This window comes from Tachysurus fulvidraco, chromosome 6, assembly GCF_022655615.1.
Source record: "Tachysurus fulvidraco isolate hzauxx_2018 chromosome 6, HZAU_PFXX_2.0, whole genome shotgun sequence".
In the NCBI taxonomy this organism is placed as follows: Eukaryota; Metazoa; Chordata; class Actinopteri; order Siluriformes; family Bagridae; genus Tachysurus; species Tachysurus fulvidraco.
The window spans coordinates 18,261,384-18,278,717 of record NC_062523.1 but is presented as its reverse complement, the minus strand read 5'-3'; the positions used below and the strand labels follow the sequence as shown (position 1 = coordinate 18,278,717).

The 17,334-nt window shown below is 39.0% G+C and overlaps 2 protein-coding genes across 4 annotated transcripts; both read right to left on the bottom strand.

Moving 5' to 3' along the window:
• Window positions 1-188: 188 nt before the first annotated feature.
• rcan1a (regulator of calcineurin 1a) lies at window positions 189-6,728 on the bottom strand. 2 transcript variants are annotated; one of them, XM_027164621.2, is made up of 4 exons: window positions 6,341-6,728; window positions 1,743-1,916; window positions 1,456-1,615; window positions 189-1,337 (listed from the first exon to the last, which is right to left on the bottom strand). In XM_027164621.2, exons 1-4 carry the CDS (start codon window positions 6,458-6,460, stop codon window positions 1,162-1,164), a joined length of 630 nt encoding a protein of 209 aa, XP_027020422.1. In that variant the 5' UTR covers window positions 6,461-6,728; the 3' UTR covers window positions 189-1,161. The 2 variants fall into 2 exon arrangements, with proteins under 2 accessions (XP_027020422.1, XP_027020423.1); XM_027164622.2 differs by lacking the exon at window positions 6,341-6,728 and adding an exon at window positions 2,940-3,813.
• Window positions 6,729-7,616: 888 nt separating this feature from the next.
• On the bottom strand, window positions 7,617-16,414 carry sona (SON DNA and RNA binding protein a). Of its 2 annotated transcripts, none has more exons than XM_027164491.2 (8): window positions 16,271-16,414; window positions 14,365-14,477; window positions 13,826-14,018; window positions 13,669-13,748; window positions 11,085-13,550; window positions 10,556-10,992; window positions 9,788-9,848; window positions 7,617-9,234 (listed from the first exon to the last, which is right to left on the bottom strand). In XM_027164491.2, the coding sequence occupies exons 2-7, from the start codon at window positions 14,390-14,392 to the stop codon at window positions 9,804-9,806; spliced, it is 3,249 nt and encodes a 1,082-aa protein (XP_027020292.2). In that variant the 5' UTR covers window positions 14,393-14,477; window positions 16,271-16,414; the 3' UTR covers window positions 7,617-9,234; window positions 9,788-9,803. The 2 variants fall into 2 exon arrangements, with proteins under 2 accessions (XP_027020292.2, XP_027020293.2); XM_027164492.2 differs by lacking the exon at window positions 16,271-16,414 and adding an exon at window positions 16,061-16,212.
• Between the last annotated feature and the right edge of the window lie 920 nt (window positions 16,415-17,334).

The window sequence follows — 17,334 nt, the reverse complement described above, 5'->3', positions numbered from 1 at the left end:
CTTCACCTTGAAAGGTCCTCTACATGCGTCATTACTTCATTATACCACCGTATGAAAGCCCACTCATTCCTTCAATGGATTGAAAGTGAATTCATTTCAAAACACTTCAGTGGATTGTGGGTCCAACATAAAAAACAAAACAGTGTAACCAAGAAAGAAATGGTAAATATACTTCAAGGACAACTGTACAAGTCAAAATCCTGATTTATTATTTTGGTTGTTTAGGTACAAATCACAATACGTACATCCAGAGCTGTTACTGTCGACAAGATTGTGGAAACCAAGCAGGTTCTTTTATATTTCTGAGCAATCTGACAATTAAGACGTTACAATGAGGTAAACAGACGTACACAGTCGAACAAAATGAACAGAGCAGACGTTAGTACGATGACTTCCACCATGTAACACGTTACGTGCAAATCTTAGTAAAGGGCCTAAAGGTCGTCCCTCGTTAAAACCGACTGTATTACAGTGTTAAGGTCAAAGGAAACGAATGCAAATTACAGTCATGACAAATTATTTCCATACAAATATTATCAAGATGATACAATATGTCAGGATGTGGCAATAAACATTTCATTCCTACTGACCAAAAATAATATTTGTCAAATTAGTGGTAAACAAGTGGTTAATTCAACATATATCATGATTTTTCAGACAGGAAGCTTATAAAATGTAATCTGTATTTCATCTTCCTTGTTTTCCCTTATGACAAACAAATAAAAAAAATCCAAAACCCATAACCACAAATGTTTAAGTCTAACATTAACAGACATTCCTACAAAGACTCGCCTACAAAGGCAAACTGTGATGAGTTCCATCATAAAAATTCTCCTCTCACTGTCCTAAAACATGCATCTCAAATTAAAGGAAATAAATACAGCCAGAACAGAAGGCTTTTGTTCTCTGTAGCCATAGACATCAGTGGAAACCATCCATGAAATCCCAATGACCTTTAGATGTGGAGAAATGAGCCACTTTATCAACAAATGCATGCAATAAACTCACTTCCCCCTGAAAGACAGTGCAGATGTATTATGTCTTTTCCTGCAGGGCTGAGCTCTGACTGAACGCTTCCCCTATGCGGACAGACTACCTGCACGCCTGACAGTCCAGAGACAGAAAAACAAACTTAACAGGACAAGGACGTTCTCCTCATGCTCACTGGGTGATGGAGGAGCTGTAATCTGGACGCCGGGTCTGGATGATTTTGGGTCGCGGCTGTCTGAAGCTGTCAGAATCGTCTTCGGCACCGGAGCTGTCCTGTTCACTCTCGCACACGTGCACCACCACGCTGGGGGTAGTCGGGGTTCCAGAGTGTAGCTCGTATTTTTCCCCTACGGATTGATACAATGAGTGAAGATTAGCAACAAACACTCTGCATCTTTTTTTTTCCTTTCTATTTTAAGAAATACAACCAAGCGGTTTTCTTTTTTATTGTAAGCACGAAGGTACCTGGGCCAAGTCTGGCGATGGCACAGAGAAGGTCGTAGTTGATGAAAGGTGTGGCATCCTGACGCTGTTCCCATCCCACGGGAGGAGATGGAGGTGGAGAGAGGAGGAACTGCTTCTCTGGTTTAGGAGGCTCCAAACGTGCACTTCCTATATTTACTGACTAACAGAATCAAAAAGACAGAGCAATGATTATAAGTATTGTAAAAAAAATTGTGAACATGTCTGTCCCAGAAATAAAACTTTTGTTGCAAGTCATAGATACAAGAAAATAAATAACAATAACATACCTGGGCAAAATAAAGTCTGAGCTCTGAGCCATTGAAGTCGCTCTTGTGGAGTCTTGCTCTTGCCTCTGCAGCTGCCAGAGCGTTGCTGAAGTTAATTCTCACTCGCCTGAAGCTCTTGAAATACTGAAAGGTAACTTCACTATCAAAGGCACGGAAGAGCTCCTCGAAACTAGCCTGAGGGAGAAAGAAAACACTGAAATTATTACACAGAAATCTGGAGACACATTTTTTCATGTTTTATTTATTTATTTATTTATTTAATACAGGCTATTTCATGACATTTTGTGAGTGTGTCCATGTTAATCCTCAGTGACGCATGAAATGCTAATGTGTACACAAGGCTTGTAAATGACTGGCTTTAGCTCCACAAGATCCTGGTTTCCAGGGTAACAGGGCGATTCACTGAGGGATGAGAGAGCACAGACAAATGATGGTGGGCAAAACTGGATCAGACCCCATGCAAAACTGTCAAGATTGCATTATGAGCCAGCTGCCTGATCCTCAGTCATTTACCACACAAGCCTGTTTGTCTTATGTCATTGCTCACGTCAGACTCATAGCTCTGATTTGCTCCTCGTTTGTCATTCCACCCCTGCTCGTTTGCATTGCTTTCCATTTTCCCAATCTTTTCTTGTTCCTTTGTCTGACATTGTGACTAACTGATTAACTCACAGTAGTGACTGACTGGGCGAAGGTATTCTGGAAAAGCCTAGCATAACTGAACGGCATATTAGCACAGTGACAGTGTGTTAATGCCACTTAAACATTCCTCATCTCACCATCCTCACTCTCTGTTGCCTATTATATCTGTCTGCCATCCTTTAGCCACTGAAATCTGACTACTGAACTGATGTTACACTCATGTTTTTTCAAATCAATGTTGCTTTATAGCCTCTGTCATGTATTGTATCTTAACTGTATTGTGTGTCCTGTCATGCTGCTTCACATAACTGTTCTCAGATATTTCTGCTTCATTAACAACCTAGGATACATTTCTGGAATCAATCTAATAAACCTTGCTTTTTTTTTTTTAACCAAGTGAGTGTTAACCAAATGTCACAAATTTGCAGTACAGTTTTATATCCATAATAATCGAGCCACAATGTAAATCTACTCTTACTAGTCTGACACGGTCACAATCAGTAGTTTTGTGGTGCACAGAAACGATCATTCTCTAAAAGAAGTAACATACAATACCCTGGCCTCAGGTCTATTAAACATATCCAGATCCTCTAGGGATGCGATAAGGCAGAAACGGTTGCACTTCATGGTTTTCAGGTGCATGATGGAGGCTTGCCGGATCCTGCAGCGGACTTGAGAAGTGAGAAATCTGAAAGGGGTCCGTTTTGCCTTCCCCAGCGTGAGAGCAGGATGAGAACTTGAGCAGAAATAAATCCTAGTCTTCTTTAATTTCCCTGTTGGGTGCAATGTCCTTTTTCTTCTTTCTCTATCCTTCTCTTTTGGCTGTTGAAGTCAAGGCTGAATTTGATGCCGGAAATAGGTCACAGCCAAAATGAGCAACACGTCAAAACCAGCAGAAAGAGAGCCAGTGAGGAAGAAGACAACGATTGAGGCACGCTGACTTGTTAACAGAGCACAGGAAAGTTGTGTTGTCCAAAAAGATTCTTCTGGAAGGGACCACGTGTATTTACACCACTGATTTAACGTCTCTGAGACTCAGTCACACTGCAGACTTGCTTGCTTGTTCTCTGCTCTTTATGCAAGGACCTCAACAGTGCGGTTACAGGCCCGGCCCCCTCAGGAAGGGAGGGAGTGAAACTATAGTCCTCCTTCCTTAACAGCTCTTCAACCAGACTGCGGTCTGTGCTGACTCATCTCCACACAAACTCGAGCACGAGGGCTGGAAAATGTGTGTCACTGCTGACTATAGCCTAAACTCAGTTTTACCGACCTCAGTCCACTCCGTTCTGACACATTCCTGCTAGGCATGTATTGTTGGAAAACATTCATCTATCAAACTGCAACCTTCTCTCGCTCCCTGAACACCCTCCCTTCATGAGCGGGATGGAAAATCTAAATCAGCTGAGCTGTGCGATGAAGCAGCTGTGTTATCAAGAGCTCCCTGCAGCATATTTTCCATGGGTGTTAATTCCCTTCATCTCTCTCTCTCTGATGTACTCTGTTTTTGCTCTATATCTGTTTGTTCCCCCACCCTTTCTCTCGGAGTCCAGACAGTGTATTTGTCCCTTTATTGCTGCGCAAGTCAGTCCTTCATTTTAAGTGGCATTCAGCACAAAGACGTCAGACTTATTTTTACACATGACGTCTTTCTTTCCGTGTCTGGCAAGCCAAACAAATACAGGCCTTCTCCAGCCTGAAGCCTCTCAGGTGAAAGTCAAAGCATTGTGTCACTAGAATGAGCACCACTATATCTAAACACTCATTTGTGTTTGTGTGTGTGTGTGTGTGTGTCTGTGTCTGTGTGTGTGCGTGCGCTGAGCAAGCAAGACCATTATTTAAACAAGGCCAGGCCACTTATGCAGTGGAAATGTGGAAATTTGAAACCAACCTAAACCAAAGGGAAAGAATGTAGGTGCTGTAAAGCTTCTAACAAGATTGACATTTAATAAATAACCACATATTCTGGTCAACCTAAACCATTCAGTTACAAGAGCTATAAAACCTTCAGATCACATTAACAGATGGAGACATTTCTCTAAACACAAGCAACATGCAGAGGATCATGCAGTACACATACTAAAAATACTGTAATTTATCTACCTCTTGATTCTATACCATTAAATATTAGTATCCTTTTAACATCAGGGGGAAAAACTGGCATTTTACCACTAGATAATGACCGTTTGAATTGCTGCTAAACAATAATAAAAGGCTTTGGGTAATGACTAGTGGTGATGTAAGCAGAATAGGCCACATGAAGTCCATCATGTAGTAAACAAGTCACAAAATGAAGCCCATGTTACATAGCTGAACTTGCACACACAGCTTTTGTAAAGCCTCTTTATGATCCTTTTGGTCTCGTTCCCAATGTCCTTTAGAAGACTTTCCTAAATCAGAATAGGAACAACTTGCACTTTCCACAGACTGAACTGTTTATGAGCTTTAAGGAAACATACCGCAGTCCAGTTGCACATTTCCAAACTTTCCAGAGATACTAAACTCAGTGGAATCTTCCATCACATGATTATCAGCTGAATTTTACAACATGGTGCATTTTAAAGTATTTTATCTTGAGTTGCCCTGATAGGAAAATCAGTTAATAATGAAATAAATCAGTCAATCAGTGAATAATGACTGTTAAATGAGTACAAAGTACAAAGATTATAAAAGTACAAACACCTTAGAACTCATGGATCATTCAGATAAGAAAAAAAAAATAGAATAATCATGAAAAGCTAATGTCAGATTTACAATTATATAAATTATACTTATTAATAAATAATAACCGTAAAAATTGATTTGTATGAATACAATATTATATGATATATAACAATATTAAATACTACACAGGCACAAAAAAAAATTCTAAAATTTTCTTTTTCGGTTATGTAGAAATCATTAATCATCGAACAAATATTTAGCGATGACGACTGTTTTTCTTTCTGTTTCCTGCCTAAGTCAACGTTGATGAAGTCATTTTTGATACTAAAAACATGCCACTGCATGTTGCAATGATGAAAACATAATGGCAACTTTTAGCACGGTGGCAAACCGAACCACACCAATGGTTTAAATGCTTTTCAAAAATCTGAACACTATTTCCCTATTCAAATTTTCCTGTTCCACACAAACATACTTTCTGTTTCCCCCTCACTGTTTTTTTTTTCTGTCCTACCTGGATACGTATTTGTGTGTGTGTGTGTGTGTGTGTGTGTGTGTGTGTGTGTGTGTGTGTGTGTGTGTAAGAGAGAGAGTGTGTGTATGTACGTATACGTATGTGTGTGTGTATGTGTATCTATGTATGTATGGATGTGTGTGTGTGTGTACATATGTGTGTATATGTATGGATGTGTATGTACGTATGTGTGTGTATGTATGTACAGTATGTATCTCTGTGTGTGTGTGTGTATGTATTTTTGTATGTATGTATAAATGTGTGTATGTATAAATGACCAAGAAGCTTCTGCAAATATGAAAATTATGTGGTGATTCGCTTTTTCAGCATGAAAGGGGATATTTGTGGACTTATATTTTTCTCACGCTTGCTCCCAATATCGCTGCTACAACAGACAATAGTCTAATGCAGCTTACAGCCCATGTTCTATATATTTACTCTCCTGCCCTCATCTCACCCTGCTGGGTATTTGCATTTTCTACTTACTGTTGTGTTGCACATTGAACCTGCAGAAACTATATTTTGTTCCAGTGTTTGCAAGCTATAAAGAGGAACGACAATAAAAGCCCACTTGACATTGACTTAATTAAAACAGGTATTTATTGGTCTTGAATATTTTAAGCTACAACGGGAGAGATGTCCACGAAGAGAGACATTACAGATATCTGTTCGTAATTCTTTCAGAAACATAAGTCCCATGTTTTGACATTTATGTTTCAGCTAACAAAAGGCACTAGCATAAACACAGCTAGCAGACTAAAGGTGAAAGTCAACTACTCACTCTTAGCTGTCCGTGTCGGAGCACATCTTCATCCACTTTCCATGCAATTAGAGAATCAGGTAAAGCAGTGAAGTGCACGTTGACCAGGTTCTCTTCCTCCGCCATGTCCGCCTGCTGCATGACAACCAGACTCCAAAGTAACGTTACAGCTAGCTAATGTCCGCTATTTAGCTTTACAGCCACCCGAGCTTGTTGTAACCCTGCTAACAAGCTAATACATGTAGGCACAAAACAAAAAAAACGCTTGAATAAACAGATATCCTGCAAACCTGCGTAATATTTTTGCTATTTAGATGTTTGGCATCTAAACAAAAGGTCGTTTTCCGATCAATAAAATAAAGTTAAACCATAAAACAGCTCTTTTTTGTGTGAACCGCAAGCGGATGGAACGTATTTCAAAATAAAAGCCTAACAAACAATATTTAATTCGTAAAAAAATTACATTAACAAAATTTACATAAAAATGAAAAGAAAAAAAAGATATGGTACTTCTAATATTTTAGGCTATTTATAGAGGCTGTAAATGTAATTACTTAACGCAATACTCAGTGTAAACTTTTATACTGAGCAGTCTTTTGAAAGTCAGCTTGTTCAGGGCGCGACGTCACACATCTGATTTCGAGTGTGAGGTTTACATACAATGATGCCAACTCGTTTCAGGGAAACGGCTACACGTGGAATATTTGACTTTTTTAAGCAGAGTCAAATGGAGAAAATGGAAAAAAAAAGTTATTGCTAGTACAGCTTGGAATGAATGTGGCACAACAAATAGCCATTCTGTGTAAACTGTAGAGATTGTTATATTATTAAAAATAAATAAATCCCAGAATTTAAGTGAAGCTCTTGACCTATATCTTTTTTTATAATAGTTTTTTTTTTTTTTTTTTTTACAATTTTGCTCCTGACACATGATTAAATACCTACACGAATAAGCAATATACAGGTGTTCCTAATAAAGTGGTGTACAGAATGTCCCAAAAGTCTCCATACATTAACTTTTATATTATTAAATAAAAATCCCCCCATTACACTATGGGTTTCTTTTGACCAATGCATTCATAAAGGCGATTTCCTCTATATTAACTGAGATTATTGTTCAGTATGAGCATCACAGGTGCTGTAACAGTAGACGTGTGCTTCTGGTGCTGGCATTACAGACAGCAGGAGTACACGTCACTGAGGAAACCTCAAACAAGCATTTGAACTTAAGCATTTGAAAATATATATAGCATCTATAATGCTAATGATCAGCAAAAAGAAAACTAAAATCAGTTAGTCATGGGCATTTGTTTTAATAATCATATGGTGCAATATGTACATAGCAGGCTTGTCTTACAGCAGAGGAAAATCCAAACAATACGGTGTAATCAAAATTTTGAATACAACACTATGATAGGAACATGGTACTTGCACAAAAGGTACAATAATACACACTGCCTCGTACTGGTTGAGTACCAATTATTTTACAGTATTTTAAATACCAATCGTCAAGTGGATTACATTCCTATTAAAGAGTGGCATAAGCAGGGGATGTTAAAAACTGTAGGTAATTTATTTTGGTAGTCTGCGACTGTACAGACAATCTTGCAACTATTTGCCATTCATTGTCTTAACCATTCTTTAAACAAAACCCACTAACTGTAGTATTCATGGCTCTCATCACAAACATGAGATTTGTGCCAGCATTGGGAGAAATTATGAAACTGGCAAGAGTAGTACTTATTCCAATGCTGAAGGCCACATGTAATTATCCCAAGAGATTCTATTATGAGAAGCAGTGATTTACATGCTTCAGGGCTTCTAGTTCAAAATGAGAAATTCAAAGCTTTAAAGGGATGTGTAAAAAACCTTGTCTGATAAACAGTATTTCCTAATGAGTAATAAAATGGGGATAATGTCTCCAAAAAAATTCAGAAATTGCATCAAAAAAAAAAAAAAAAAAACCTGGACAATTTTAAATGCACCAAAATGAAGAAATAAACACCAAACAAGTCACTGAACATATAGCAAAAAGTACAGGTGTCTCAACCAGAGCAGTTATTCTAAGTACATATTATGCACTTTAATTTGACCATTCTGAGAATGTCGAATAGCATAAACAAAAGCACCCCCACCCCAAACCTCTACTGGCCATATACATTTCCAATCATCTGAAATTATAAAGATAAAATGCCATTGTACACCCATCAGGCTAAAATCCAGTACAGTGAGACTTTTTTCTAATTCCCAGTTCTAGATCAGATCACAAACAACTGCAAACCTGCACAAGTAAAATATCATCTATGAAGCATAGCATTTAATGAAAATTATCCTCAAATTTTAGTTTCTTAAAATAAAAATAAAAATAAAAAAAAAAAACATTTCACAAAGGAAAAACAAAAAAATAATCCTGATCACAAAAGTACTTTATAAATGAGATTTACAGTTTATATTGGATTTACAGTTGATGCAAGTCATGGAGCTTGGTGGTCTATAATTCACACTGTAAACAAAACAAAACAAAAAAAAACAAACAAACAAAAAAAATCCACAAGAGTGCAGTTTGAAAAAAAGTTGATTTAACGGTCAAGAAAAATCACATTAAAATTCAAACATTACTTCACTGTGAATCTGACCAAGCAGTGTGTTTGCTTTGATAAATGTGAAGGCCTTTGATTTTCCCCCAACACAAAATGATCTCATCTAGCAGATAAAGTCCTGTGACAAGAACAACTCTGCCACATACGCTGGCGTCGCAGGAAAATTTGACTGATGAACCATCCATGGGAATCAGTACTGTGTCCTAGTTTACAATTTAAAATCCAGTGGCATCTTCATTTTTTTTCTACTCTTTCAGCTTTGATCAGTGGGTCACAATTATGGTATGTTACTGCTAACCACGAATAGGTCATTTACTGCAAAATAAACAGAATATGAGAGTGAGATCAGGCAATTAACAGACATTACCTAGGACTGATCACTTGGTCAAAATAAGATTACTATTCAAGACAACAAAATGCTGACTGCTGGTGACCATTTACAGCTTTTAGGAATATACAAAACTTAATTTATACAAATATAAAAATAAGAACAGCTATAATATTGCATGGAAATTGTACCTAAATGGCAATATGGGAAAACTTGATTAAAACTTGTTAATTTGCAGATATTGCCTATTAAGATAGTAATTTTTAACACAAATGCCTGACTTAATATTCAGAGTTTTGCTAAACACCTTTAAAATAACTTGAAAATTATGCAGAGCTAGCTGATTAAAACAACTATGGTCAGTTAGTGTTTCTGAAAGAACATCAGAGCATAAATTTTGAACTTCCATATTTTCCCTGAATCAGTTTCTACAACTGAAAAATGTGCAATCTTGGCATAGGAAGAAATAACTACATACCCATCACTTAATTTGCCATTTTTCTGGCAAAACAGACATGGTTGGATTAAGAAGAGCCTTACCTGTTTTCCACAGTCCTCAGAGACCCATCTCCTCTTTACTTTCTGCAATCTGCTTACATTTCTGAAAAGGGGGAGAGAGAAAAATACAACTTATATACTGATACAGTACATCATTCATTTGTGCCCACTCCCACCTTTAGGACCCCCTTTGCATTCAAGTGGTTATGCATCAGTCAATCATGTGGCTGCAGCAGATACATATCATGATCTTATGTTGATGTTCACATCAAATACAAAAAAAAAGAGAAAAGAAAATGTTTCTATGACTTTGATAGAAGCATAGTTGGTGTTTTTTTTTTTTTTAACTCAGTGATGTCATTGAACTTTCACAGATGGCAATCTGTGTGGAGAAAAACACCCTAAAGATAAGAGTGTATGAAAATCCCACAAGCTCATCAGTTTCTTACTCAACCCAGCTCTTCCAGTATCAGCATCCATGACTGTAGCTCTTGACTTGTATCTGCAGGGCAAATATACATTGTGCTGCTGCCATATGGTCGACTAATTAGATAACTGCTTGAATATGAAATATGACAAAAAATGATCCAACATATATCAATAGATTGTATATAAATTGTATATAAATATATAAATTGTAAAGTGTAACCCTTGACAAATTACTGAAATAATAATAAACCACTTCAAGGGGTGCTGTTATAAGAAAAGAAAAATAGCTCTCCACTTTTATTCCTTACTTGAATACATGTAACTTGATAATTACTTGGAAACTATTACTAACGACTAGTACAGTATGGCAGTTTTCCCCACCTCTGTCAGCTCTTTAATACTGATGCTGTTAGCCTGCTGTGCCACTTTTCTCTTCACTTCTTCAATGTTTGCCAGATTTGGAGTAGGAGCTGGGGGAGGTTTGTTCGTTATGGTGGGCAGTGGCGGCATAGGGGGCATGGCTGCCAAGGCTCCCATGTTAGACAATGCTGCAGTCATGGTGGCTGCTGTCATACTAGCCATGGCAGCATTCATTGGCATGTTTGGTATTGCAGGCATACCAGGTATTCCCATTGGGATGTTCATGGGCAAGTTGGGAACTGGCAGGGGCAGCGGCAAAGACAGAGGGGGTGGAGCAGGAGTTGGCAATGGTAACTGAAGTATAGCCTTGGGCCTAAGGCTCTCTGGGATGGGCATCCCTGCTTTAGCACACATTGCTGCAGCATTAGCTTTAGCAATCTCTAATAGCTGATCCTTGTCTGTGAAGAGAAAAGGCAATAATTTGAATAAACAAGATGCCACGATATCCATTTTCAGCTGTAAAGACACGCATCTCAGGATTTACACTTACCCAGCTCAGTGAGGCGTGGTGGAGTCTTGCTAGCACTACGACGCGTTCTTGAGGTGGATCTTCTTTTACGGAGAATAAGAATGGGAGAATGGCTTGGCTCTCGCTTCCATCGATCTCGCCTGTCAAAAGAATGACCTCGAAATACGGGTCTCCTCCGACGGGATGCTGAGCGAGATCTTCTAGATCGTGAATGATGGGCCCTTGAACGAGATCGTGACTTTCTCTTTCTGGTAGGGGATCGAGATTTTGATCGTTTGCTTTTTTCTAGGCTCTTTGATCTTTTCCTTCGAGCAGGAGAGCGTGATTTGGATCGTCTTTTTCTTACTGGTGATCTAGACTTAGAGCGTTTTCTTTTAGGAGATTTAGACTTTGAGCGCTTGATCCTGGTACGAGATTTAGACCTCGATTTTCCCCTTTGAGTTAATGATCTTGAACGTGACTTCCTTCGCCGGACAGGGGATCTAGAAGCTGACCTCTTTCTTATGCTGTGTGAGGAAGATCGGGATCTTCGCTTCCTTGTAGGAGTTTTAGACTTTTCCGTACCACTAACAGACTTTGATTTAGATCGTGCCTTATGGGTTGATGAAGTAGACCTAGAACGCTTCCGACGAATAGGTGACTTGGACACCCTGCTAGGCTTTTTTTTGGCTGGACTTGGTGTTCGTGATCTTGAGTTATCAGATTGCTCATTATCATCTGACCCAGAACTGCCATCCTGAGGTAATGGTTCTGATGAAGACGACCTTGATCTAGAAGCATTTAGCCTCTCAGTGCCCTCCATGGTGATCTGAGACTCTTTACTGGAGCTTATATTTTTCAATTCAAGTTCTGTTTGTTCTGAATTCTCAGTTGAGGTGTTTTTTGGAGATGGATATTTATCCACCAGTGGCTTCCACTTTTCTGTTGGAGCTGCCTGGGCTACTTTTCTGTCAGTGTCTTCTATTTTTGACGCTGATGAATCTTGGTCTTTGTCTGGTGACAAAGATCTAGATTTACTCTTAGCTGGAGACTGACTTCTATCTGAGGAAAGTCTTCCTCTTGAAATAGATCTAGACCTAGATGTGTCTTTCTGTGAATTTGATCTTGATCGCTTACTCTTACCTTTTTTTGCTCCTCTACTAAATTTAGGTGAGGCAGTCTTTGAATGGTGAGAGCGTGATTTTGACCGCTTACTTCGCTTAGGAGATCTTGATTCTGACCTATTCTTACGTGGAGATTTTGACCTCCTTTGTCTAATAGGGGATTTTGATTTGGACCGCCTGGAGCGCAGGGGAGAGGAAGATCTGCTTCGCCTTCTTGGGTTTCTAGATCTTGATCTAGAGCGTCTGTTTCTCCTCATTCGGGATCGAGATCGCCTGAAGATCACAATGGACCTTGAACGGGTTCGTCTCCTTCTCCTGATTGATCTGGACCGAGACTTTCTTGTACGGGATGGTGGTGTCATCCGTCGAGAGCGTGATTGTGAGTGCCTGACTCTCCGAGCAGATCTCGAGCGTGACCTTGAGCGATGCTTTCTACGAGAAAGTGATCGTTTGGACCGTGACCGAGAACGGCGCAGCTTTGCAACAGATCGCGACCTTGTTCGCCGACCACGTCGAGGGGACTTGGTCCTGGATCGCTTGGTTCTGGTATTGGACCTGGAGTCAGAGCGACGCCTTCGCTTCCCAGACAGAGACCTCGATTTGCGCTTTGGTCCTCTGACAGATCTTGACCGCGACCTGCGACTTTCTGATGGTGACCTTGAATGCCTTTTTTGTGTGCTACTGTTCCTTCTCGAGCTAGAAACAGACCTTTCTCTGGATTGTGATTTATCTTTCCTGCGTGCTGAAATATGGGTGGATTGCTTTGGAGTTCTTGAACGACTGTGGCTTGATTTATCATAAGAACCTGATCGAGACCTTAAACTAGACTCCTTATCTCCCGTTCCTCTCTGAGTCTCATGTGGTTCCGTGGCTATGTTCTTTATAAACTGCTCTTTGTGTACATTCTCCTGCTTGGGGATTATATCTGGGAGCTCCCGAGTTTTGTTAAAACTTCCATTCTTTTCCAGGTTCTCACTTTTGATATTATTATTTTCACTGTGCTGTTCTACATCTACAGTTTGCAAATGTGCATCCTGCAGAGACTCTTCCTCTCTCCATGCTGGTTTTAAGCATTGCTCCTCACTATGCTCAGATTTGCTAGTAACATCTCCCTTTTTATCGTCTGGTAGAAGCATATCTTTACAGCCGTCATTAGAAAGCTTCAATGCAGTCACTGGTGATCTCTTATTCAAGCTAGAGGGGTCCAGTGCTTGTGGCACCTTTGACTCAGATTCAGATTCAGACTCAGCAGATTCAGATGTACTTGCTGAACGTGAACGAGGAGAATTTCTCTGTTGCTTTTCTTCTTCTTTTCGTCTCTTTTTCTTCTTTTTCCCTGTATGACGCTTTGTTTTTCTGACCTTGTACTCATCATCATGCGGTTCTGTTCACACCAAATGGGAAAAACAGCATTAATTTGGAAAGCATATTACGGGCCCCAAAACAAACTGAGTAATCTTGCCATTAACATTAGTTAAACAAGGAAACAAATCAACTCTCACCTGCAACTGAATTTTTTGCCGACTCTTTATCTTTATCACGATCGCCAGACTCAAAGTTGGAGGACTCGTCTTTTTTCATGCTAGGGTAAATGACAATACAATTTATGGTCTATTGCAAATGTGTGTTTATTTTAAAGAACAGTGAGCAAAACTTTACCTTGACTTTGTTTGAGACCCTTGATCTGATTCCACTCCAGATTCAGAGCTGCTATCTTTTTCATCTCTCTTCTTCTTGCGTTTCTTCTTACTTTTGTGCTTTTTGTGCTTCTTGTTTTTCTTTCGTGGTGTTTCACTGCCATCCCTGAGGACATTTCCTTCACTACGGATAGATTCAGTTGGATCACAACTCTCTGTTGGGGGAAAACGCTTTTATTTTTCATTGTAATAAATATTTACAAGTCTAAATCCAGTGTACGCACTTGAGTGCTCTGATGCACTAGTCAAGTTTACATTCCTCAACACATATTACTAAGCCTGAAACTACAACTGTGTCATTGTAATGCAATTCAGTTAGTGATATCGCAGAATCCATTAGTTTTCGACTGCCAAATTAGCTAATAAAAAAGAACAGGGCTAAATAGGCCATATAAAATGGGCTTTCAATCAAAAAAAAATTATAAAAATATATTTGTGCTCTCTCCCACCACAAATTTCCAGATACAATCATTATAGTGAAAAAAACTAAGTGAAACGTACCAACAATAGTGTTCACATCAGACTCCATCTCTGCAACGGTGCAGCTGTAAGCTTATTGTAAAGAGGGAGTTCCTTCAACGTAGACGTGAGTAAAGTTACTCTCACTGTTCACTCTGTTGAAAAAGATGACTTAACACAGAGCAAAACGGGACACAAACAACCCAAACCTTCTATTTAAATCTATTATTCTATTTTACTTTTTATTTAAATTATAAAGAACAGTTCCCTTTTCCTCTGCCAGACATAACTAAAACAAAAATAAATAAATAAAAAGACCTCCTATTAAACCAGAACAATCTTAATATCCTCACAAGAAAAAATCTGCAGGCTTTGGTTATGCATGCATTTATGGATCCTGTATGTTTAGAGGTACATTAGACATGGCACTGTATGGTTATGGTTTCTGGAGCAACTAATTCACATAGTAGACAACCTACATGATGTAAGGCTAATAAAAGTGTCGCAGCTACACAGTGGGAACAGGAAGTTACTTGCCTGCAGCATTAAAAGTAGCTATAAACTGTTGAATGTGTTAATATGAAGCCCATTCATTCATTCATTAAAACACAGCAATGGTTGCCAATTTTAAGCGACATTAAACGTCATGTGCACGAAAATGAATTAAGAACTCAGTCTCTGTTATTAAAGCCTATAAATAGGATATGATGCTTCTCACATCTTGATGATAAAACTCTCACATTGTACATCAATAAATAAAAAGAGCAAAGACAAACGTGTTTCTTGATACTAACACAGCAGCTAACAGACTGAACTTATAGTCACAGAATTTGAGTAACATACTGACGTGAAGTTTTAAGGTTTAAGTCATGAAGAATTTTCGAGAATACTTTAAAAAGACTTTTGGCCTACAGTCAGTATTATGCAATAAAGTGGTCAATCCAATCATCAGGAAACTCATCAATTATTACACAAGTATCAGGAGTCATTTTATAGCTGGGGCTAAAAAGCGCCAAAACTTAGGTGGAAAAAGTCCTAAACTGATGAGCAAAGCTGTATCAGGTCATGGAACTGTAATATAAAAACATTTGCTCTCGCATTAACAAATGGCCGCTTCTGTTAGACATATAAAAAACCCTATCATGTAAAAACGCGCCGTTTACAGCTGCAGTACAGGTAGCTTTGCGGGATACACGCTAACGGAAACCCCTACAAAATACATCGCAGATACTTCTACAATAAGCCCCGTAAAGTTTTTAGCGCTTAACTGGTTAGAAACTCAAATTTAGAGTGTCTATATATAATTAAGAAGCAGATGACCGGTTTACTACAACAACGTGAAGCTGGAGATGTGTTTGTGAGCGGCGTGGAGTTAAGGCGCATTTCAACAGAATGAACAACCGCTAGCTTGTGTTGAGCTTCCCGTAGTTTACCAAACAAACCGTACAGCAGTGTACATTAGAGTACATTAAAAAACTGACCTGTTTCGTAAAAACGTATCGTTAAACAACGGATATTCTGCATATGCGCTTTGTAGTCATAATTAAGTGTTTTCGTCTCGTGTGGAAACAAACATCTGTTTAGGCCCATGAGCACAGTTAGCTCAAAAGCTAACATCAGACCGAACGTGTGTAGAAATGCCCCTGCTAAATTTAGTCTAAGGCGAATCATTCAAAAGCTAGAGGTATTACACAGAGATGTTTAAGTAAAAACCGGAAGAGCTGGAATAAACGCCTACCGTTTTTCTCTGAATGGCTGCTGTAGTGCTAACAAAAGGAGCCGCGATGCTAAATCTCACCGGCCTCCTAGCAGGCCAGCTAAAGCTCGCTAGCGCCTTACACAACACAGCGATTCTTCACTACCGGCACCAAAACAGCTATGCCTGAAATAATTCAAGTAGAATAAACTGAACTAATACTGCGTGCAGATATGAAATAAACGTACTGACCGCTATTTTTAATTTCCGGAATTATCCCGTGTTACGAACGCACAGTAAAGTTGCTCGGTGATGGTCGCCATGACATTGTACGGCGAGTAAATCCTCCAGTATCCGATGAGCACGTGCTCTCGAATTACCTCCCACACACAGACGTGTAGCGCCACCTAGTGATCAATATATCTAAGAATATGTTCATTTCGTTTCTGACCTATAAAGGAAAACTCCACTCTTAAAACATACCAAATGTTTTATAGTGAAATATATGTGATGTGTTTTGTGAATCTGGTTCTGTATTGAGAGTGATGACATTAACTGCAGTTTTAGCATCCAAAGTGCACACTTTTGCAGCCATGTGTGTTTGAGCAGAGGGTATAGATGAACTCAACAGATTAAAGATGGTAACCAGGAAAGAACTAGATCTCTCCTGTCTTCTAAAGCATGATGTATCCGCTGGTGCAGTATTTTATCTACCTTTGAATTTGTTCAAAATCACGGCACCAGGTTTTTCTGTCTGATGATAAGCTCTGTCTAGTTCTATTTCTAACCCTTGAGTTTTTTCCAGAGTCTTTTATTAATTCATTCAGATCTTACCATTACTTGGGATAGTTACTGTACCCCTATCGACACTGTTGTTTTCTCCTATTTTATATTTTAATACTTTGTCTGTATGGGGTTGTATCTGTCTTATCCTACATGATTTATTTGTTTGTTTAATTAAATACTATTCTACAACAGTCCTGTATGCAATCCTGGCCACTTGATTGTGTTCTGTGCCCAGAACTACTTACGAAGTGAACTTCTGAATGGTCTTTTCCGATTATCTGTATGATTTTCTGTTGATTGTATATTCAGGAGTTTGGTTTATGCAGCTGTGGTACATCTGGTTCATTATGATCCACAATCCGTAATGGTTTGAGAATTTAACAAAACAAAATTTGGCAGCCACTGCATAGATCTACCCATGGATGTTTCACGCCTCAACCACAGCAGGCAGTTTGACACTTTCAAGGTGTCTTCTACACTTTTTCTTGGTCCAGGAACGTCAGGCTGGTGCCATAGTCTATAGATGTGTT